The 24293-nt window shown below is 36.8% G+C and overlaps 1 protein-coding gene across 3 annotated transcripts in view; it reads left to right on the top strand.

Annotated features, from left to right (window-relative positions):
• Positions 1 to 24293, top strand: part of SDCCAG8 (SHH signaling and ciliogenesis regulator SDCCAG8) — a 202155-nt gene that overhangs the window by 36738 nt on the left and 141124 nt on the right. For all 3 annotated transcript variants that reach the window (XM_069484544.1, XM_069484546.1, XM_069484545.1), the window contains 4 exons: positions 1038 to 1176; positions 10492 to 10644; positions 17230 to 17364; positions 20469 to 20585. In XM_069484544.1, coding sequence (XP_069340645.1) covers positions 1038 to 1176; positions 10492 to 10644; positions 17230 to 17364; positions 20469 to 20585 — 544 coding nt within the window. The remainder of the gene's footprint in view (positions 1 to 1037; positions 1177 to 10491; positions 10645 to 17229; positions 17365 to 20468; positions 20586 to 24293) is intronic.

Raw genomic sequence — 24293 nt, 5'->3', positions numbered from 1 at the left:
TTTTAAAAAAAAATCACATTTGGCTCTTTTTCTGATAGTTTAGAACTTGGCAATGAAAAGGAAACTGCAAGCATTTATTTCAAATGAATTTGAAACCACAGTTTAAAACTTGAGCTCTTTAACAAAGCATGGAACAGCATGTGTGACCATCCAACAAATATTTTTTTGCTTTGCCTGTATAGAAAGTTTCCCACCTCACTTTCTCTTTGGTCTACTGAACATTTTTATTTGGTCGATAACTTCCAAATATCCTGGAATATTTTATATGGGATCTATTTAACCTAATGAGATTGGATCCTTGCTATTTTACATGCCAAAGCATTTTGGCAAGGAGTTTACTTCTACCCCCAATAAACAGCTTAGCTCAGGGTACTTCTGAGAATTGCTGAGAAAGAGGTGGGGCTTGGCAGTGATTAACCCCAGTGGAATAAGAGTGTGTTAAATTGTGAATGTTACATGCTGAACCAAGGGATCAGAGGTGTTCAGAGTGCTACCCATTGAAAGGAAAGAATGTGTTCCTAAGTAGGTGAAAGAATTCAATTGAAAGGGAAGGACAGGAAAAAAAGGATTACAGAGAAAGGCAAAAAGGAAAGGACATATATTTGTTCAAGTAAGTGAGGGAAGATTCAACAGTGTGAACAAAGCCTTAATTCCTTCCTAAAATGTTGACTTCTACTTTGGGGTGCAATCCCTACCTGCCCTACTTTGTTGCATTTTCCCTTTTCAGCATCCCTTTCCCCTCTTTTTAAAAGTAATTTTCTCTTTTCCGGGATTTACTCTGCAGCCCTCTCCACAATAGGTCATTGTCCCACGCAGATGCAGTCCTGCCATGAATGCTCTCAGCCTTTCTGGCTGCTCTGCTTGCTGCTCTCCAAGTAAGGACAGAGGGTCTTTCTCTGGGGCATGCTTTATTTAATACATGCTGAGCCGGCCCACCCTGGCTCTTCTAACACATACGAATACTCTTTTCTTCCTGACTTATGAGTACATGATCATTTGATCATTCCTTGTTGTGAATGTTCTTTTTGTGCTGACAGAGAAAGAGATGACTTGATGTCTGTGCTAGTTTCCGTAAGAAGCAGCTTGGCAGATGTGCAGCAACGAGAAGCACGTGCTTACGAACAGGTGAAACAAGCTGTGCAAATGACCGAGGAAGCCAATTTTGAAAAAACCAAGGCAAGTCTAATAACGTGCAAATAAAGACATTGGAGAATCGTCCTTTTTTTTTTTTTTCTTCCCAGTATTTCTTTGGTTATTCTTCCATAACTAAACTCTCTTTTCCAAACACAAAGTGAATACCAATCTGTTAATGTTGACTTTTCTAAGTTAAACAAATTTGCTATTTGGAAAATTCTTACTCCTCTGCAAATACTCTTGTTATATCACTGTTCAGAGAATGTAGTACCATATGGTAACATACTTTGAGAGACTTGTGTGCTTAATCTTTTATCTGCTGATGATTTTCAATGCCATGAAAATCTTAACACCCAGTCATTAGTTTTTATCTGTTAGTATGACTAAAGACAAATATTTTCCACTATACATGGGAAATTTTGAGAACATTCAGAAATGCCAAAGATAATATTATATGTGTATTTAATAGCATCTTCATCTGTGAGTATGGATTCATTATAACCTAACTCAAACACACTTAATAATGGTAACAATAACTATTACCAGTGATCAGTGTTCTAGGCACTTTAAATAATAGTTTACTGTTGATGCCTTGCTGTGTTTGGGGGCCACACCTTAATCCATTACTGTTGCTATGTATTTTCCCTACACACACTAGCTGTACTTCAGGTGCTTAAAGACCACATGTAACTAGTGAGATTACCATATTAGACACAGCAGATATATTAATAGAACATTTTCATTATCATGAAAGTTCTATTGGGTAGCAGTGGTCTATGCCTTTTGGTAATGTCAGTGTTTTACTAAAACATTACAGCTGTTCAATTCTATATCAAGCCTCTCTTCAGCCATGGCCTTATCTGTTTGTCTCTACCCAGCTCATGCCTAACTCTTCCCAGACCGTTTGACCCTCATTCATCACTAGTGCCTCTCTGCCTTCTGAAACTTAGGTTCAGTTCTGACCAAACTCCCTAACATACTTTGTTTCCTCAAACACTCCTCCTCTTTCTTCATTTGTTCTGAACCCTGGTAGTCCCTTGATGGCATTATGACCCTTAAAACCTCCAGCGAAGGCCCTGTGGCCGTTCATTTCCTCTCACGTGGCTATGATGGAGGAATCAGCACTTGCTTCACTCCTTACTGCCCTTTCCAGGGCTTTCTTTTGGCACCACTTTCAGTTATCTTTGAAATCAGTGTTGCCTCTATTTTTCCTGATCTAAGATCAATAAAAACTTTCAGTCTATAGAAGGCATTCTTGGACAGTTTTTAAGAGCTTTAGCATCTGACTCTTCCCCCCTCCGCCCTGTCTCCTTTCACCATCCTTAAAGGTTTCAACATCCATGTTGTTAATTTGTGCAGCACCCACACTCTTTGGCCTCCTTAACTCAAGTATCCCCCTACTGTAGTGTTACTCCCGTGTGAACTGAAGTGCCGCTAAGATCTCAAACTCCGAAGATGCTCTCTCTCTCTCACGAGAGCCTTTTCTCTTCTTCCCTATCAAAGGTAGATCTGCTCTGTGTCCTCATTTGGGCCTCTTCACCATTCTCTCTTTTGATCTCTCATTTTATCTGTTGTCTCCATCGTTGTCTTCTTTTCTTCCCACTTGAGTATGAATTTTCCAGTCTCAACCTGAACTCATGATATCTACTCCCCCGAATCTGCCGCCCCTGCTGTGTTCTCTAACTCACTGAGAGCACCTTTGTCCACCAACGTGCTCTGATTGGATGACTGGGTGTCATTTTCTCTTCACCCCTAACTTTTAACCAGTTACTCCGTGCAAATCTGAAGTTTTCTGGAACTTTTTCCTCGCTAACACTTGTTCGGGGTACAGCAATCTCTGGATTTATGTATTGCAACAGCCTCCTAACTTGCCTGCCTTCCTTCACTCCTTTCTCTGGACTGCAGCCAGAAGTGCTCTTTCTTAAAGAGAGATGTGATCGTTTGATTCTTTGATTTAAAACCCTTCCGTGAATTTCCACTGCCTTGAGGACGATCTCCAGATTCCTTCACATGCTCAGGAGGTCCGTCAGAACGTGGCTTCCTTCTCCCCTGCAGTGTTGCCTGTTACTCTCCCCTCTCACACCCCGTCCCCCCGGTGACTCCGCCATCATCGAAGGCAGGAGAGTTCAGTGAGCGAGCATGGGCTTGTCACAGTCAGCCAGACCTAGATTCAACTTCCGGCCCCACCATTCCCTGGCCACGTGACCTCCGACAAGTTACTTAGCTTCTCTGTGCCTCGGTTTTTCCTCATCTGTAAAACGGAGAAATATCTGACTCACAGGATTGTTAATGAGAACTCCATTTTAAAATGTATATCCGTTATCTTGTAGAAAGCCTGGTGCAAAATATTTCCTTAATAAAAAATGGTGGTGGTGGTGGTGGTGGTGGTGGTCGTGGTGATGATTATGGTACCGCTGATTATCCTATGCTCTTTCTGGCTTCCAGCTTTGTACATGCCATGCAAATTTTTCCAGCTTTGTACATGCCTTACAGCTTTGTACATGCCATGCAAATTTTTCCAGCTTTGTACGTACTTTACAGCTTTGTACATGCCATGCAAATTTTTCCAGCTTTGTACGTGCTTTACAGCTTTGTACGTGCTTTACAGCTTTGTACATGCCATGCAAATTTTTTTCCACTCCGCTGCCTGCATATTTTCTCCATCCTGACATTTCTTAGCGTATATGGCACTCTCTCTAGAAAATCTCTCATGTCCCATGTCTAGATTTGATGTACCTGTTACGTGCCTTTATAGCTGGGTTTCTCAACCTTGGCACTGTTGACATTTTGGGGTACATAATTCTTTATTTTGGAGGCTGTCCTTCACACTGTAGGATGCTTAGCAGCATTCCTGGCCTCTACCTACTAGATGCCAGTAGCACCCCCCAAGTTATGACAGCCAAAGATATCTCCAGACATCATTGCTCTGGAGGGCAAAATTTCCCCATGATACATAGTTGAGAACCACTATGTATTATGGCATTTATCAAAATGCATTATTATGGCTTATTTGTCTGTATCCTTCATTAAACTTTAAAATCTATGACAGTAAGGGACTTATTTAGCATCTTGCACAGTGCTCGGCACATAATAGGTCCTCAGTAAACATCTATTGATGAAGGGAATTGCAATTCTATTCTCACTAGCATCAGAGAATTCCTTTATTCTTATCTTTCCAGTTTACCTACTTTGCCAGTGCTCACTGAAAATTCAGCCCAGTCATACATTTTTTCCCCCCTATTGCTACTTTTAACCTACCAAGGATTGCTGAAGAAAGTCACTTAAGAAAGCCACTGAATGATTTCCACTGGAGTAACACTGGTCACCTTCAGTGGTTACGAGTCCAGTTGAACATTTCTTTTCTCTGCAGTTCGCTACCTTAAATTCTCGACCCAGGAACTCCACTTTCCCCACTCCCCCAACTCCACTGCCAGTACCTCTCTCAGGTGACCCACTTCTCACTTGACTGAGATTAGGACCAACTGACCACAGCCTCCTCAACATCTTCTCCTCTTCCAATATCTCTTCTACTCATTTTTTTCCTTGCTTTTCTGGCTCTCTAATTTCCCAAGATGAAGCTCGTCCTCTTGGTTCTTGATGTCTCCTATTTCTAGGGTTTCAGGGACCCTGAGCCATTTGCCGTCACATCTCTCTTGCATCCTCTGTCCTTCCTTTCCTCTCCACTCTTTTTCCCCCTCATCCCATCTACAGCTGTTATTCCTGTTTAAACAAAAAGCAGCCCTCACACGATCATCTTCCACTCAATTTACTACCTTCTGTCCATCATTTCACTGGCAGACTTTTCCAAACAGTTGTCTACCCTGGTAGCTTTCCTTTCGCTTCCGAACACATTGCAGTCAGGCTTTGAACAGATTGTAATGTGATTTCACGATACTGAATTGCTCGCTTAATGATCACCATTCACTTCCTGATTACCAAACCCTGTGACCTCATCTCAATCCACATTTGACTCAAACTGTAGTTTTGGAAGCCATTAACTGTCCTATCCTAACATATCATCCCTTTCCCTTGATTTAGCTGATATTTTACTCTCGTAGGTCCACATTGTATTGCTCCTCTTAAGTTTCCTTTAACTTGTTTCACACAAGCATTAAATGTAGACATTACTCAGAGTCAGTTCCTAGCCATGTTGCCCTGATCTCCTGGGATTCGTGTGTCCTTTTGTGGCTAAATATTACCGTCATTTGTAACACCCCACCTTGCACCTATGGCTCTGACTGCTCCCCTGAGCTTCAGCCCTGCATTTCTTGCTGCTACAAGATCTCTATATGGATGATATTCTACTAGCATCTGAAACTCTTTACCACCAAATTATTAATTCGCTCTACTACTCCTTTTCCTTCTACCATTTTCTGTATTAACTTCTCAGATAATGGCATCACCATCTTAACAACAGCCCTGGCTTGCATTCTTTAAATACCTTGGCTCTTCCCCATCACTCGCTCTTCGACATCCAATCAGTTGCCGAGCTCTCTCTCTCTCTCTCTCTCTCTTTTTAAAGTCTCCTGTTTAGTTACGCCCACCTTTCCATTCCTACATCACTGCCCTGGTTTACGTCTTCACATACTCTCATGCAGCCTGTGCAGACTACTGCAATAGCTTTCTGATTGATTTCCATCAGATTTCTTCCAGTTGCAGTATATCTTTCACAATGGTGCTGTAGTCTTCCTGAATTATAGATCTCCCTATTCGGGTAGCTCCCCTCTTGCAGTAGAATAAAAGACAAATTCCTTAGCATAACTTTTCAGATCTTTCACAATCTGGCCCCACTCCGACTTTCCTAGACTTACCCTTTACAACACTCTTTCATATAGTTGTGTTGCTTCCAGAACAGGACCTATTATACAATTGACCATTTTCATGAATTTGATTGTGCTATACTTTTCTGCCCTGTGTTCAGCTGTGAAATATCTATGCAACCGATGAGGTTAAGCTCAGGTGGCAGTCTTCCCAGAAGTTTTCCCCAGCCCCTTCTTGTTTGAATTAATCTCTTCTTCCTCTCTATTCCTGTTGATGTTGTGTATAATTGTGGTGGCTGTTTACATAGTTCTTTCCACCAAAAGACCTTGAAAGTCAGGTCTGTGACATCTATCATTGTATTCCCCACATGACAATTTGCATCTTAATTGTACAATAAATGTTTGTTGAATTGAATTAAGTCAATTATTAGTTTTAAATATGAATGTGAAGTTTCATAATTAATACTTTTTAAAATTTAACAGTTGAGAACAAGCAAGGCTATTGTGTATCATGAATCTATAGCATTTTCCCTAAATTAGGAATAATCAATGCAAGGATTGATTATTGAGCACTTTACAAAATGTAATTCGAGTTTAGTAGTTTTTATCTAAAAGCTGTGTTAAAATACATTAGGATTTGTGCCTTGTAAGAGTATTAAAAAGTCAGATGGCATACATACATACTTTAATTTTAAAACCAACTGCTTTTATTACTGAACTATGGAATGGGTACTTTGTTCTTTAGTTCCTTGGCCTTTGTTGCCATCTAGTGTTCGCTTTGCATATTGCATGCTAAGTAAATGGAATTATTTTATGTATTTACATTCACAGTGGCAGTAAAAATGCCTGAGGATTTTATAAGAAAAGAAATATGTGATATTAGAAAATTTCCATGCCATGCAGAGATTCTAGTATGGAACTACCTTGGATCAACTCCTTACTCTTCCACTTTCTAGGTCTGTGATTTGGGGAAGTTACTAAATGTCTCAGAAGCTCAGTTTCTTCCGCTGAGTGATAAGAACGACTTAAAAATGATTGAGGGAGTTAAATAAATTCATCCAAGTAAGCTACTTAGCAAAATATCTAGCACATAGTAAGTGCTCAATAAATGTTTCTGTTTGAAAATTGTAAGTTTTACAACTGGGGATAATTTTAAAGAAAAAAAAATTAACCTGGGAATAAATAAGGGTGGAAAAGTAGAGGCTCTTGCAGTGGCACCCTGGTAATGCTACAAGAAGCAGGTGAAAAGGTTAGCTAGGCCTGAGACCTGCCTGCTTGTATAGCAAGGGAAATTATTAAAAGGTATGTGGGAGGGCTTAAGGCACAGGCTTTGGTATGAAGTTACCATGAACATATCTGTCAGGAGATTACCCTCTAAAGGAAGATTTTTTTAAAAAACATACCAACCCAGTAGGTTAAATAAATGTTTGCAAAAACTTTTGCCCCCCCCCTTTCAAATATCCAAAATATTCTGTTTCTTGGATTACAGTCAATCAGAAAGGCAGTAATTAGAAACTTGGAGTAAAAAGAAAATCAGAAAAGCATTGAGCATTTGGTTGTAGTCACAGGCACAGAAAATAATGCTTCTTGATACGCACATTATCTGCTGCAAAACAAAAAGAAATTATAAATATCTTGAAAATGGCAGATAGTGATAGACTGATAAGTTTCTGGTAAGCAAGGGTTTATAAATTAAAATCAATAGTTTGCATTATTTGTAAGTTAAATGTTTAAAATATGTTAATTTCTATTTTATGGGCTTGTTTCATAAAATTGAAAACATGTTTATAAGTTTTAAAGTTCATGTTAAATAGTGTGAGCTCTATATTTCTCATAAGATTTTTTTTAGCAACCTGAAATGCTCCAAAATCTCATCTGATCTTTATTATTTAGTCACGATTAGTTCTATCACAAGAATTTCCAGAAAATTAACCCTAGCAGTTAAGAAGGACTTTTATATGTCCTACAAAACGTTTTCTATTTTAATAGTTTAGTTGACTAGATATAAATTTTGTTTTGGAAAATGTTTTGACTCCATTAAGGTAGTAGTGCATAATACCCTTTGGCTTAACAAAACCAGAACTTGGAATATCAAGTTCAATAAATTATGTTTTGAAAAATGTGTTAATGTGGTCAGCATACAATTACCACAAATGAAATTCCCCAGAAAAGAAAAGGTCCCTTGAGGATTGAGTCTGCTGGGTGGGAGGAAAGTGTAATTCTCCAACTCCCCAAGACCTACGGCCGATTCCACCAAGGAAGGGGTTGTGCTTGGAGAAAGGGAGAAGCCACCACCTTGGTAACTTGGAGAAACAACACCTGGGAGAAACAACAGCTGCAGGCCCCAAATTAACTTGGTAAACTAAGAAGGCCTATCGTTAATCCTATTTGACTGTTCACTGACCTCGCCTTTGAGAATTCAGGTGTTATGCCTTTACTGAATGGTTGGGTGAGTATAAACAGAGGGTACCCACATCAGCTGGGATTCTGTAAACTAGGAGAGGTAACCCTAGAATTAAAAGGGAAAGCTTTAATGGAAATAGTGTATAAATATTTGTTTAGTGGACCCAAATCTTTTAGTGTGTGAGGTCCATTGTAAGAGAGATTATCTTTAGAAAGATTAAATCACTTTTCTAATTCCAAGTGTTGCTAAGCCTTAATGTTTTTTTTCACTGTGACCAGGCGTATATGTCAAATTAAAACAAATAAAAGTAAAAGCCATTATATAATGTGTAATTATTGGCTCCACACCAAGAGACATCAATAACCGGTTTTTATCCTAATATTCTCACTCAGTGTCTCAATACTCCTTTCATACTTACTCATCACCCATTGGTGGTGGCCAGTCCTGATAGAAGGCGATCCACAAAACCAAGGCTGCTGCAATGGCTTACAACTTCTTACTTTATACTTTTTGCTGTATCATCTTCTCTTGGCACTAGGCCTCTTATCCTGTCAGGATCATTTAGTGTTCCTTGTTCCTGAGTTGATTGAGTTGTTTGAGTTGATTCTTTTGTTGCTCTTCACGGTAGCCTGATTTTTTATCTTCAACAGTCTCTTCCACTACTCCTGTATGTAATGATATTGACTCCTGAGTTTTTGTTCCATTGGAAAACTTTTGATTGGTTTATAGTCAATAACCATTTTATTCATACATACCAGTGGTATTAGTTATATCAGCCAGTTATGAACATTTTTATTAGATTCATATAAAATATTTTTCACAAGAGCAATTGCATTTTGAAGCACAAAAGTCACTAACTCATAGTCTTTCAAGCTCCAAGGGCTTAAATTATAGAAAAATTATACTTTTTCATTCCTTTTAAAATCTAATTTAAAATTTCCATTTCCAGGCATTCTCAACTAGAATTGGACTTGGGGCTACCTCCCTAAGAGAATCATTGTTTAGTTGTCATGTTTGTTTATCAGTTAATCTGAGACAATTGAATTTTTCCCTCATATGTTATGCCTGGGAGTACAGAAACTTTTCAGAAGAGACCAAAAGAAATTGAAGTTTAATCCTTTCGAGATAAAGAGAGGAAAATTCACATATCCTAGATATTTATTGTCTGTATTTATTGTAGCTTTCACCAGAGGGAAGCATAACTATGCATAAAACTTACAGTGCTTACTGAGACCATTTCCATCTCCATTAGCATCAAATGTGGCTATCAAATGTATCATCATCCAAGACTTGGGTTCCTTTCTACCAATTCAGAGGAAAAGAGAGGGTGGGTAAGGTGGATATTGTGGACAAAAGCCCCTGAGAAAAGACTGAGATACAATAGCACCTTAATTTTATTTGGATTTTTAAAAATTGAGGTTTTGAAGTCATATTTTATTATTGGGTATCATGAATAAAGATATTGTAAATGTGGCCAAAAGGAACTTGGAGAGTTTTTATTTCTGGAAATGCAGAGTGGGAAATTTTAGACTAAAGGACAATTATGGACTTTTACTAGAACTGGAGGATGATGATCTTCATAAAACTAGGTGAATTCTGTTTTGAGTCTTTCCTTATTTTAACTTTTTATTATTATATAATTTTTACTTCACTTTATAAGAGGAGTGAACTAAATCTTATTTTACTTATATTTAAGGACATATGATTATTATATAGCACTAAACAATAGATGCCTATATGTAATGATATATTTTAAAATTTTGATCTGTTTATCATTTAAAGTATTCAAAGAATTTTTAACCATGAGCAAATAAGAAATTAGTTAAATCAGATACTTATATAGTTCATGTAGTATACATATGCTATATAATTGAGAATACTAGAGCACTTGGTTTTTCTGATCCCCTTTTACAAAATTCTGACTCATCTGTGGCCCTCATCAAGGTTCATAACCTGAATTTTATAGTTGATTAGCTAATGTAGCCTTAATTATAAAAATTGAAATATGTGAATAAATGTAGCATTTAGATACTATTTTCGATGAGTAAGTGGTATTGATAAATAAATACAAAATTATTCCAATGGACTTAATAGTGAGTTTTAACTATTTTAAATAAAATTAAAGCTTATGTAATTTTCCCCTTGTTTTTTCCAAATTCTAAACTCCCCTTTTATTCTGTTTTATCCTGGCAGGCTTTAATCCAGTGTGAGCAGTTAAAGAGTGAGCTGGAGAGGCAGAGAGAGAGACTTGAAAAGGAACTCGCATCTCAGCAAGAGAAAAGGGCCTTTGCAAAGGAAATGATGAGAAAAGAAATCACAAAAGAAAGGGAGGACATGGGCTCAAAGGTACTTAAGGACTCTGCGTTTATCCACGTGGCAGAAGAAATGTTTGTTGTGATTTCATTGATGGTTCTATAAGCTGTAGTTCTTGAATGAACTTTAAATTTTAGAACCTTTATTATAAGTAGTTAAATTTCTTACAATTTAGAGTTTGTAAAAATATTCTATTTTTTCCGTATATTTCTCAATGAAGTTTATTCTCTGACCTTTTCAAATAGAATAGTCAATTAGATTCCATATTATGAAACTATGAGATTTACTTTATCCTGCTGTTCTGCTGGATTCCCTCTCCTCATGTTTACCAGAGGAGAGCAGATACTCTGAAGATACCTGGATTTTATTTCAACCTTGGCTAAATCAAGGAGAGATAACACCCCAACTTTCTCCCCTATCTCCCAATTTTTTTTTGTTTTTTGAGACAGGGTCTTGCTCTGTCACCTGGTCTAGAGTGCAGTAGTATGATAATAGCTCACTGCACCCTCAAACTCCTGGGCTCAAGACATCCTCCCACAGCCTCCCAAGTAGCTGGGACTACGAATGCATTTCACCACACCAGGCTAATTTTTCTATTTTTCATAGAGATGGGGTCTCGCTATGTTGCTCAGGCCCCTACCCCCCAAATTAAACATGCAGAAGTTAAAACACTTGTAAGAAACCAAGTAACAACAACAACAACAACAAACTAATAATTATACACTCTGTATGAAATCACTTCTGACAGATTACGTGGTGAATAGTGACTGCAGCCAGATGAAGGGAGAAATTAAAGGCAAAAGAAACAGATAACGTGAAGTAGGCAGGGTTTGAAAAAAACGGTAACACACTGGAATATAGAGTTTAGTGGGAACTCGCTTTAAATTTGCAAATAGAGTAAAATTAAGCAAGATGTGGTCCATGAAGTAATCAAAACAACTGTGTTACATGTTTTCTTTAAGAAGTCGACTCATAGCTTGTACTCCAAATGCTGTGTTGTTATAATATTCCAATGTGTGATAATTAACTCATTCGGCAAATATCTACTGAGTATCTGCAGTGTGCAAGGCAATGTGCAGGTGTAAGGATATATAAAGAGAAAAATCACAACTTCTGCCCAGTGTGTTTTGAGGCTTATGGGTAAACTGAGACATTTACTATAAACTCCCTTGTCTTCTTACGCTTTTTAGAAAATTGTGTGTCAAAACCCTACTGTAGGTCAGTCTCCTGCCTGCTTTCTCTGCCCTGGCTTGCTGGTCTCAGCTGGTGAAAATCCCACAGTCTTGCAGCTGGCACTGCTGTACACTGAGGGCCTTCCGTGGCCATGTTCTTCCAGTGCTTTCCAGCACTCCTCCTACGCATTCCTCCCTCTCCCATTCATTCAGCACTCGACAGATATTAATTGGAAGGATTTGGAATGTGGTAGTCACAGGACCAGTGCAATTCCCGCATGAAACTTGCAGGACAGTAGGAGGGACAGACATTAAACAAATATTTTCATAAATGGGTTCTTAATTATCACTGTGACAAAACCATAAAGGTTCAGTGTAGGGCACCATAAGAATGTGTAACAGGGGGGTTGGACTTAAGTCCAGCCAGTCCTGAAAGACTTTCCTCAGAAAGAGATTTGAAAAATGAGACCCGAAAGGGTTGAGAAGGAGTGGTCAAGTGAAGAGTTGAGGGGAAGAGAGTCTCAGGCCCAGGAAAACAACATACCCAAGACTCTGACGCTGGAAAACATCATATTATACTTTCTAGGAATACAGAGAAGGCCACGATGGCTGGAGCATAGGGAATGAGGGACAGGGTACTGGGAGATGAGTTGGGAGAAGTATGCTGGGACCAAATTAGGCATAGCCTTAAAATCTATGTGAAGGATTTTAAATTTTATCCAAAAAGCGATGGAAAGGCATTGAATGACTTTAAATTGGACAATGTCACGACGCCATTTATATTTGAGAAAAATCATTTTTTCAATAGATTGGAAGGAGAACCAGAATAGATGCCTGGAGATCAGGTGGGAGGTAATTATAGTTGTCCAGGTGGAAAGTGATGGTTATCTTGGACCCATTTTCCAAAGACTATTTCAAATCACTTTATTCTTCTCAAATTCTCTACCATACCACTTTACCCCTCATTCTCTCCATCTTTCTACTAATCTAGTGGTTCTTTTTTTTTTTTTTTTTTCCTCATGGGACTTTTTTTTTTTTATTTCAGCATATTATGGGGGTACACATGTTTAGGTTATGTGTGTTGCCCTTGCCCCCAACCATCCCCTCTGAGTCAGAGCTTCAAGCGTGTCCATCCCCCAGACTGTGTTCATTGCACTCATTATGTGTGTATATACCCATCCCCTTCTCCCCACTCCCATTTGCCCAGTGCCCGATGAATGTTATTCTTATATGTGCACTTGGGTGTTGGTCAGTTAAAACCAACTTGATGGTGGTGCTTATTTTTCCAAGTGGTTCTTAATCTCATTCTCAGTAGAGAGCGTTACTTACCTAACAAAGAAAATTGGAGCCATTAGGTAACAGATAATCTGATCCTTCCGAGTTCTTGACACCACCTCCTCCCAGAGCCTCCCACAGCTGAATTGGGATCCTCCCCTATGGTCTCCCATAACTCAGTGTATTGCAGATGCTTGTTGAATAGTTTGCTCCCCCTAATGCAATGTGAGTCTCTCGCTTGTATGGTCTATTAATCTCCTTTATTGCTTGGTATGTTCCTCTCACATAAAATGTGCTAAATACGTATTTGATGAATGAATGAAATACAAGGAAAAGAAAAAAGTCTCTGTGCTATTGGAAAGGTGTGACTAAATTGCTGTGAGTTCAGAGGACCAGCACTGATTCCCTGTCTACAAGAGCTCATGGAAGGCTTTGTGAAGAAGATGGCATTTTAACTGAGTTTGGAAGAATAGGTAGGATTGAGAAACGCAGGATATAACTGCCTATAACCAACATGAATAAGGCGTGGAGGGAGATGAGGTTGTGAATTGAGTGTCGCGTGTGACAGAGAGTGGTGTCCCTGGCAAAGACCAGCTATTGTTCACACCTAGGAGATTTTTATTTTTGGTTTGTTCAGTGGAAACCATTTGCCTTGCTGAGGAGTTCTATCATATAAAAGTATGTTGAGAATTCATGATAAGAAAGGCAAAAGGAAGACTGAAATGTACCTGGCAGTATTTAAGGTACTTTCATATGTAATAGAACCCTCTCTTATACTGAAGGTATTTCATGAATAAAGGTGGTGCTGGAAATGTGGAAATACAGTGCATTTCTGAGTCTTAGTCATTTAAGTTTATTTTGTCCCCAGTAAGCCTTGGCTAACATTTGATCTCAAGGTCCTGTCCTACATAAAGATGTACGAATAAAGAGCTGACAGTGGTCCTAGCACTGAGCCAAGTGCTCTCACCAGGAAATGGTAGAAAGTGGCTTGGAGTAAAAGCATTTAGGGTTGAATCCAACTTGACCTTTCTGTGACCTTAAACCATTCACTTAACCTCTAAATTTCAGAGAAGTACAGAATAAAGTTGATAATACTTTAAGGATTAAATTAGTATTCATTAAATTAATAGATAGGATTAAATTAGCTAATGTTTTAAAAATACCTAATATAATGCCTGGCTTACTGTAAGCATTTAATAAATTTTAGCTCATGGCTATAATCATTATTATTTTAGAGAAAGAAAGAAATATTCTTACTGCTTAGATTTCTTGGACCTTCAAGGCAGATAGGCTTGAACTATATTAGCCCAGCTTGAATTTGGGCAAGTTAACTTAGTTTTCTGAATCTCATTTTTTCAACTGAAAATTGATTCAGTGTAATTTTTTCCTCCAAAGGAATTTAAAGAGATAACGCGTATCACAGTGCCTAGCACAAGGACCTAATCTAGTAGAGAGACTGACCAATCAGTCACAACATCATGAGTACTAGAGCAAGCATCCCGGCTTTCCTATCAGTTGGAATTCTTGTGAGACTTACAGATTTTCTTTCTTTCTTTTTACGTTTTTTTCTTCTTTCCTTTCTCTCCGTTTTTAAAAAATTCCATTTGTGTGGGAAGCTGTAGGAGAGCAGATGCCGTCTACCTAGATGGGTTTGAATCATTCCCTCCTGAGCAGTGCTTGCTGTGAGTTTGTTTGCTGTCTTCAGTAATGGTCCTGGGTCGCACTGAGTCACTCAGGTTTGTTAGCTCATTCGGTCATTGATCATATATTTTCTGAGCTCCCCTACGGGCCACACATTTTCTCAGTTGCTTTCCTTGATAATTGCCCATTGCTAGAATCCTTAATTCTTATACGTCTTGTACAGGTAGTACTGCTTCATACTATGTTCAGTACACTAGGGATTATGCTGCAGAAATTTCTATCGAGCTCTCCCAACCTGGGTGTCCTTGTCTCCTCCTTGCCCCTGTCAAAGTTTAAAGGACTCACCTGATGTCAACGTCCTGGACATCCAGCCGTGTTGCAGCTGTGTCTGTGTTACTTCTGGCTCTGCAACAGATGTGGATGGAGAAGCCCCTGCCGTGTAATGTTGACTTCCAGATGGTGGGCGTGGGGGAAAAGAAGGTGTGACAACAGGAGGGGAGACCTCAGGAAGTGGGTGACAGGAGGTAGCAGACAGGTAGTGGGCAAAGGAAGGAAGTGATGGGTGGCAGAGGGAGGGAAACATAAGGAAGGAGAGAGATTTGTTACATGCCTTATGATAGAAGTGGACTGGAATTTACAATTAGCAAAATACATGTCTGCATATTTACTTCGAAAACCATGCAGTGTTAATGTTTACCGTAAGATATATCAATGCATAAATAATATATGACTTTTAGTAGCTGGTAATTAAAGTTTGTTGCTGCTGTATGGTTCCAGAAAAGCTATAATTATACATTAATAATATGTATACTCATGATCTTGAATTTTTAAATACAGGAAGTTCCATTAACATTTTTGATTTTTTATATTTAACTTTTTTTGGCCGTTAGTTTTAGGTTCAGACTGTAATGTGCACAAGGATACTTTGTCATTTATTAGTAAAACTAATTTTATGTGCAAATTAGATTTGTAGACGATCTTTTAATAATAAGGACATGTAAACAACCATAAGTCAAATACACAATTCACAATCTTCAGAAAAGTTAATTAATATGCCTCCCTAAATTAGGAAATAGATACCTGGGCTCACTATTTTCACATGGGTCAACTTTAGCTAGCTATATAATTCAAAGGCAGACACCTATCTTGGTTTTACTGATGTAAGTTTCTTAATTTACCAAAATTTTGGTTCAATGTTTATTTTTATCATAAAATTTTAGTTACTGATTTCAGTTATAAAACTGAATTCACACACGTCAGTCAGTGTACAACGGTAAATTTCAAATATCATTATTTGAAATTTGTTACCAGTTCTTGTTTTAACAGATGAAAACTGATAGATATTCCTGTATGTTTTGCTCTGTTTTAAGGCAGCACTTCCTCATTGTAAAATTGCTAGTACAGGTAAAAAAGTAAGAGCCTAGAAAAGTTTGACTTTGTTGGAGCAGAGCAAAACAAAATTGCAAACAAAAAACTATAAAAGAGAAGGCTAAGATCTAAAAAGCATTTCTAATCCTGAGAAGGAAAACTAAGAACCTAATATCCCTAGAGTTCCTCAGAAAAGCCATTTGTTCTAATTATTCATTCATTCATCAAATATTTGGTACCTCTTGAGGAACACGCCCTTGAGGAACTTCTAGTGTAATGAGGAAACGACGAGACAACTAAAAACAGTGAAATACGTGCTGCGACAGAAGCATCCAGAGGTTGTGCTGTGATGATGGTATCTACTGAGGTGGTTATAGGAGCACATGCCAGAGTGGTATTCAAAATATTAAGCAATCAATATAGCATGAGCAAACAATCAGTGGGAATGGACGAGGGCTACAAACTACAGGCAGGCCTGTCCCAGCGGACAATAGCTGAATATTAACCCTGAGTATGTGAAGGGGCAGCTATTTTGTACTGGAGATTGGAGGTCAAGGAAGACTTCCTGGAGGAGGGAGACAATGGCTGAGCTGAATCCTATGGGAAAAATAGGGGAGAACTAGATAGTGGGAGGGCAAGTGGTATTTGGCCAACACAAGGGAGCTGCACAGAGCCTCCTCTCTGTTGGTGTTGGGGGAAGGGGAGTGGGAGTCGTACCAGACCAGTAGCTCCCTCTGAGTGTATCTTTCTAACTCTCCCAGTCAATTTTTGTGTGCCCTCCATGTGGGAGAAGGTTTAAGAGTTGTCTGATTCCTTCACACCTCCTCTGAAACTCATTTATGGCAGTCCATTCCATAACGTACTTGGGTATCTGATATCTGTCACCTTAGGGTTTCAACCAAAACTTTCATTTTATCATCTTGTCATACATTTTCCAAAATGAAGTTAAAGACCAGGGGAACAAAGAGGAGGTAAGTACATATGTCAAATCATGAGGGATAGATGAGTCAAAGAGGTGGAGAAATGGACATACCCAATCCAGAGAGAAATGACTTCCAGATAGAGCCCAGTGACTATGCTCAGAATCTGCTAATTCAAGAAAGATTGAATATGTATTTTGTCAAATGGCATTATTGTTTAGGACTTTTATTTCCTTTTACAGATGTTGATGCTGTCTGAGAATATTGCCCAGCTGGAGGCCCAGGTGGAAAAAGTTACAAGGGAGAAGATTTCAGCTATTAATCAACTAGAGGAAATTCAAAAACAGCTTGCTTCTCAGGAAGTGGATGTCTCAAAGGTAGAAAAAGAGCTTTTAGTTTAATAGTTGCTTAAATAAATATTGTCTTTGAAAAACATTTTAATGTACAGCTCTTACTATTATCAGGAAGAAGTTTGGAATACAAAAGTTTTGTTATTTCAAGAATAATAAAAGTCTACCTAATAGTCATTCAGCAACCATTCACCTACAATAGGCAGGCCCTTAGCTGAGTACTGCAAATACAAAGATGAATCAGATACAAATAATATCTTACAGAGCTTAAGGGTTAAGTGGCAGAGACAGACCTGTAAATTAGAGTTAACATTACTTTAATCACTAAATATTTGATAAAGCTTGTATCTCTAAATTAGTTAATTAGGAGTGATTTTTTTTTTTTGCCATAGATAGCATAGAGTTAGGCTTTATAATAATTGTCGAAGACATTTATTTGCAACTTGAAAAGTATGCTTAATACAAAAAAATTCAACTCCCATTCTTTTTTAGACTTAGTTACTAAAATAAAGATTCTAATTCTACAAGGTCTATTTTATTGGTGCTTATATCTATTCTTTAAAATACTGCATTGTCTGTGCTGTGGGCCTCACTAACTTGTGAAGCAAGAACTAAAATGATTAATGGTTTTTACTAGCTATGGTCAATAAAGACGGTGCATATTTTAAGAAATACTGGAAGTCCATTTAGATTTCAATAATCAATTGCTGTAAAACTAAGGAACTGCGGGCATGCATAATGTAATAAATGAAATCAATTTATTTTTCACCGCTAAATATAGATTTGTTTAAAATATTAACATATACCCATTCTATATTACCTTTTACTCATCAATCTATTTTCCTAAATTTTTACACATTGTAATGCCATTTTTACTCTATAATTCAGTAATAAAAATTAATTTTAACTTATATATTAGGAAAGGAAGTAATTTTTCCCTTTTTTTTTTTTGAATTTCCATAATTCTCCATTTGCTTTCTAAAATTTGAGCTAGCTAGTGTAGAAGTTTAAGAAGTTATATTTGCCAATATACTTGATGTGTTTGTGTGGAGACAGGAGAGGCAGTAAGGGAATAAGTGCAGAGGGATGGAAATGCTTCACTTAGATTTATGAGTGAAAGCTGTGGTGAGATAGTTTCAATTTATTATAGGGAGAAAACTTTTTGTTGAAATGTGGTGCAGTAAAAAATGAGTTCTCTGTCTCTGGAACTATCCAAAAAGATTCAAGCATCATATGAGTGATTAGACTAAGAGATTACTTCCAACCCTGAGATAGTATAATTCTAATTCAATTTAATTTAATTTATTTTAAATGAAACTTAAGTGGTATGGATAAACTCAGCAAGTGCAAAACTGAAAGTAGTAAGACAAAGGAACTTTGAAAGTAAAATTAAGGACTGAAATAATTTTAAATAGAACCTGATGTTCTAGACATCTGTTATGTAGTAAATTTGTATTGGTGTTAGAGTTTAAACATGATAGTTGCGTAATTATTAGTTTCTGATATTATCAATTTGAATTTTTTCTATCTTATTCATAGATATAAATAGATTGGCATCTTGAAGAATTAAGAAAGAAAATAAATTAGGGTCCCTCTCATTCTTTCCCAGTCATTCTTAATTTTCAAATTGCATTTACCTTAAAAAATAGCTTTTGTAAATTTACAATTTTTTGAAATGGGAAGAATCAACTCTCACACATTGAAGGTATTTGAATTTGAAGTAGAATTTTTAGTAATTTCATTCTTGTTCTAGCTTTCTCATATGGCCACTGGGGAGAAGCTTATTGACTTTTTCTTCTGGTTTGTCACTGTAACTGTAACCCCAGATTAACTTATTTTTAAAGTATTTTTTAGGTTCAGTTTTGATTATTTGTTTGGTTTTTAGAGATGGGGTCTCACTGTCTTGCCCAGGCTGTGGTGCAGTTGCTATTCGCAGACGTGGTTATAAGCAGCCTACAGCCTCAAATTCCTGGGCTCAAGCAGTTCTCCTGACTCAGCTTCCTCAGTAGCTGGGACCACATGCACATATTACCATGCCTGGCTGAAATGCATATTGGTTTTATAACTTAGTATATTCTAATAGCTCAGTAATAATAAAGCTAATTTTTAATGTTTCCAAAATTGTTACTTTTGGAGAAATACCAAAATTACAATCTTTTAAGTAAATAAAACCATTAGATAATATGTGATTTTTAAAAACCTGTATTTGTAAATTAGAAGCAGACTTAGCAGACTTGTGTATTAATTGATTTGTCTACAGATTGTTATCTCAGAAGGCCCATAATTTCCTTGTTTAGATTTATCTGCTAACTACATTTTCCAAATGTAGTTCTATATCTGTAGTGGCCCTGGATTGGAAAAAAAATAAATAAAACAAAGTTCTTAGTGTCAAGTATAAAGGATGATATGCGTCACTTTTATGATACTATGTATATTTATTATTTAATGATATATTAAAACTATTTCACTTCAAAGCATATTTTCCCTTTATATTAAATGTTACAGTTATAAGTGCAGAACGTGCTTAGTTCCAGTCTATAAATTTTGCCAGAAAAATCTTCCTTAACTTTCATAGTTAGCATTGCGCATGATAAGAGTGATGTTATCTATAAAGCTTACAGTAAATACTGGGTATTATAAACCTGAATATCAGTAACATGTCTATTAGCTGAGAGGAAAATTCCTTTGTAAATTACCTTAAATAAAAGCTTAACTGATGAAATTCTCAAAGGAAAATTTTACAATGTAGAGTGAACATTTAACCATAGCAATTTGAATGAATAATAACATAGCTTAATATTTTAATTACTATTTTTACTTAGTTAAAATTTAGATGATAATATGCAATTGAAACTGTTATTTTACATAAAATAATCTTGGGCACATTACTTAAATTCTTTAGTTATATGCATTTCTTTATCTCCAATTTGAGACTGTTAGACTCACTAATCCCTGATGTTGCTTCTGAATCTTAACTGGCTGGTATTGAATATTCTAATGAAAAATGCCATTCTTAGAAAAGCTCTATTGTATTTTATCTATCTTACCTCTAGGGGGCACCAAAAGATCTAATTGCAGGCATTGCCTGGTAGATTCTAGCAGCTATTGATCTAGTTTTTACAATCTAACAGGTGTGTGGAGAAATGCGCTACCAGCTGAATAAAACCCAAAGGCAGAAGGATGAGGCAGAAAAGGAGCACAAAGAGTACAGAGCAAAAACTAACAGGGATCTTGAAATTAAAGATCAGGTAAGAGATACAGAGGCGAAACTGCAGCGATTGAAGGTATAACTGACGTTCTTTCTGAAGTTGATGTAGTTTTATTCCTGAGTTACTTATTTTTGTTATATTGTTTCTAACTAATGGAATGATCCAGTTTATACTATTAAAAGAATTTCATTTATAGTTGCCTAAAATTATCACCTTTCACATGAAGTGGTGAGAATACAACAGCATGCATATAAAATTCCAGTCTGACAGGTCATAAATATACATTTGGATATGTGGATCTATTACTTACAAAAGTAAAAAAAAAATGTTCTAATGCACAGTTTGAACCTAAAATATACATACATGAAGTTCTTGAAAGATGCCAACTTGAATCCAATTTTAAATGAAAAAGTTTAAAATTCGTAAGATGAGATGAGTTGATATGTAAATATGTCAATCAAATTGATTGTTGGCAGAGTGAAACCAGTGTTAACTAAGATAACCATGAATACGTTTGCTCACGAAGCCTAAATACAGTGACATTAGAAATGTTTGGGGGAGAAAAGCTGCTTACTTCAATTTCAGTTTGAACAGATGTTTTATATCTTTGTTGAGATCAAGTAGATACTTCAATTTTAATTGACAACATGGATAAAGTTTTTTAGAGCGGCAGTCCTCATGGGCTGACTTTTGATTTTCTATTTTTACCTGACAGTACAGGACCTCGAAGGCTCACATTCTTTATATTCCATGAAAGCAGATTGTTTAATCTAATTCAATTAAAATAATAACACTGAATTCATAGTGTCAATATTTTAAATAAATCACTTTAGAATTCAGAAGTAGGTAGCGCCAAGTAAATTTTTTTTCAAATATACTTCTAGTTCAAGGCTTTTTATTGTATTTTCCAACATATTTTCCTTTTCAACCCAATCAACTCTTTATGACAAATGACACAAAGACAATTGGGAAAAGTATTGAAAATGAAAGTAATATGAAATTTAGTACAAAAAGTTTTTTAAGTCATAACTGAAATCCGTAGTGTTAAATTAAAATCCTGGCAGCCAAAGTAAAATTCTGCTTTTGTATCACTATATTCAAAGTGTTATAAGTTTTAATATTTCAGAAGATTTTTCATTATTAATGTGTGCAAATAATGAAACTATTTTATTTCATCCAGTTGGGGGCGTGCCTGATAGTAGAATGGAAAAATAGAAAATTCTATCAGGGACTCAAGGCCTTGGACTACTAAGTCAATCACGGATAACTTTCTTTTCCTGATGTATTATAATTTTTTTGAAAAGGTATCATATGGGCATGCTCACTAGCATTATTATATCCCTTTTATATTATTTTATAGCATTCTGCCAGCATAATATTTTGTACTAACTGTAAAAATATAGCAGGAAAGAGACTCTGAATTATTTAAAATTCCATTATAATGTTCTAGAGGAAGAAATTATAGGAACAAGTAGAGTATAATATCACTTGTAAGTGAACTTGTTTAGAAGTGTTTGCAATATTTTTCTTTCAGCACTGTATCTCATTTTAATTAACTTCTCATAGTATGGAAGCTAAAGTTGCAGAATTTTTAAAGAAATTTTCATTTGCAAACATTTCCTTATAGCAGTGAATCGTTAACAATTATCATCATAATTTTTAGTGATTAGTTTTTAGATAGAGATGTACCTTTTTAGGAGAACATAGTTTAGGAATAGAACCTCTGAGCAGTTACAAGACGTTTGTGATGTGACGTGCTTGTTACCATTTTTTTCTTGGACAGAATGTGAGGAAATCTTATAGGTACTCTTTGTAACTCTTTTGTATTGAACAGACAGTTTCAGAAAAGAGAGTAGTGGTGTCTCATTCCATGGATGATTTGGAGTAGCAAAGCAGCAATTGTTCTTTGGTCTTTCAGCCATGACCTGACCTTCTGTCTATAAGACCAAAGAGCTACTTTGCTTGGCCACCATCTGCACTCAAGAGAGAAATTTACATTTAACTTTTAAAAGCTGGGCATGGTGAGGATTTATCTGAAATGCCTACAATGATATAAAGTGTATTAATTTTTCAAGTGTTATATATATCACTTTAAAACTTCAGCATCACAAGAAGGTTATCTCTTGGTTTGCAAACAAGGTGCTTTTCATAATATAGCCATTTTATTCATGTTTTATTTAAGATGACCATTTGATATATTTTTAAAGTAGGTGGGAAACTGGGAGATTGGAATGTGGCGAGAACAAGAGCTTTTTTGATGTATACAAAATAGGGCAAATGGTTGGCCACCAAAATCATTTTCCTCATGACCTGAGCCTTGACTCTGGCATAATTAGAAGGGGAGGTTAGGAGAGTAACAATGACAGTCTCTTCCACCCACTTTCTTCTTTTCTTCTTTATATTGTGTCAGGAACCGATGGGCGGATTATCCTTCCCATCAACTCCTTTGTATCTTTTCAGCTTAGAGGACTCTTGTCAGCCTCAGAGGATGCTTCTTGCACCAAAAAAAAAAAAAAAAAAAAAGCATTCGGAATAGAGGCTAATGTGAAATCTGTGCCTTGATTTTTATTACATTTTTTGTAGGCAGTAGGTACACACACACACACACACACACACACTCCATCATGGGGATTTAAAAACACATGGGGGTAAAGGGAATATTGTCATGAATCCCCACGTTTCTGTCACCTATGTGCATCATTTTGCCAATCCCATTCCATCATCACATTTTTCCTCTCTCAACTCCTCTGTCTTCAGTTGTCACCTTCTTTATCTTCTTTGTCATCTTTTTCTTCTCCATCTCTTCTTCATCTTCCTCCTCTTCTTCTTATCTGTTTTCTTCCTCCACTTCTGCTTCTCCTTTTGCAGAATTATTTAAAACAGATTTCAGACATTCTATTATTTCACCCATAAATACCCACGTGGATCCATGAAGGATATTTTTATACAGTTACTATGTCATTATCATACTTAATAATATTAACAATAATTCTTTAACATCAAATGATGCCTAGCCTATATTCAAATTTCTTTGTCTCAAAAACCTTTGTTTTACTGTGGGTTTATTCAAATGAAGAAAACAGATATGTTTTTGTATGTTAAAATGCTCTGGCATTACTCTTTTTAATAGGAAATATAGGGAAATCTTAAGTGAAATTTCATCTTCCTTTGTTGTTGTCTATTAAATTTCATATATAATGTTTTGAACTGTGCTTTACATGCATAAAATGCCTCATCATCATTCTAAAGAAATATGAATTAATCCTGTAGCAAATTATTTGAGGGAAGTGGCTGCCACACAGCATTCCTGATCACCATATCCCAAAAGGACCTTCTTAGAATCTGAAACCCAAAAGACATAATTAATGTGAGAGCCGTCTATTTAAGATCTAGAAATGCTGCCGGAAGCCCTGGCATTACAAGGGTTAGCCGACCACAAGTGACTGATGCATAAGTGGCGTTTTCTTTGTCAACCCCTATTTTGGTAGACCAATCTCAGAAGATGATTCTTCACAGCCCCTAACCTTTGATCAGGGCCCAGGGCAAAATGAAAATATAAGACCCTTTGTTCAGAAAGCAGGAAAGAAGTGATCTTAAAGGTCCTAAAATAGAAAACGTTTTCCTTCTTCAGTCTGTCTGGCTGTCCCCTACCCCAGATGGGTTGTAGTGTTTTTTTTATTTGCTCTTTGGTGTCAGGCCTCCCCCAGCACAAGGACACTTACGGGGGAGTGCAGACCCCACAGGGGC

This window comes from Eulemur rufifrons, chromosome 11, assembly GCF_041146395.1.
Source record: "Eulemur rufifrons isolate Redbay chromosome 11, OSU_ERuf_1, whole genome shotgun sequence".
Classification (NCBI taxonomy): Eukaryota; Metazoa; Chordata; class Mammalia; order Primates; family Lemuridae; genus Eulemur; species Eulemur rufifrons.
This window is presented reverse-complemented; position numbering and strand designations above follow the sequence as displayed.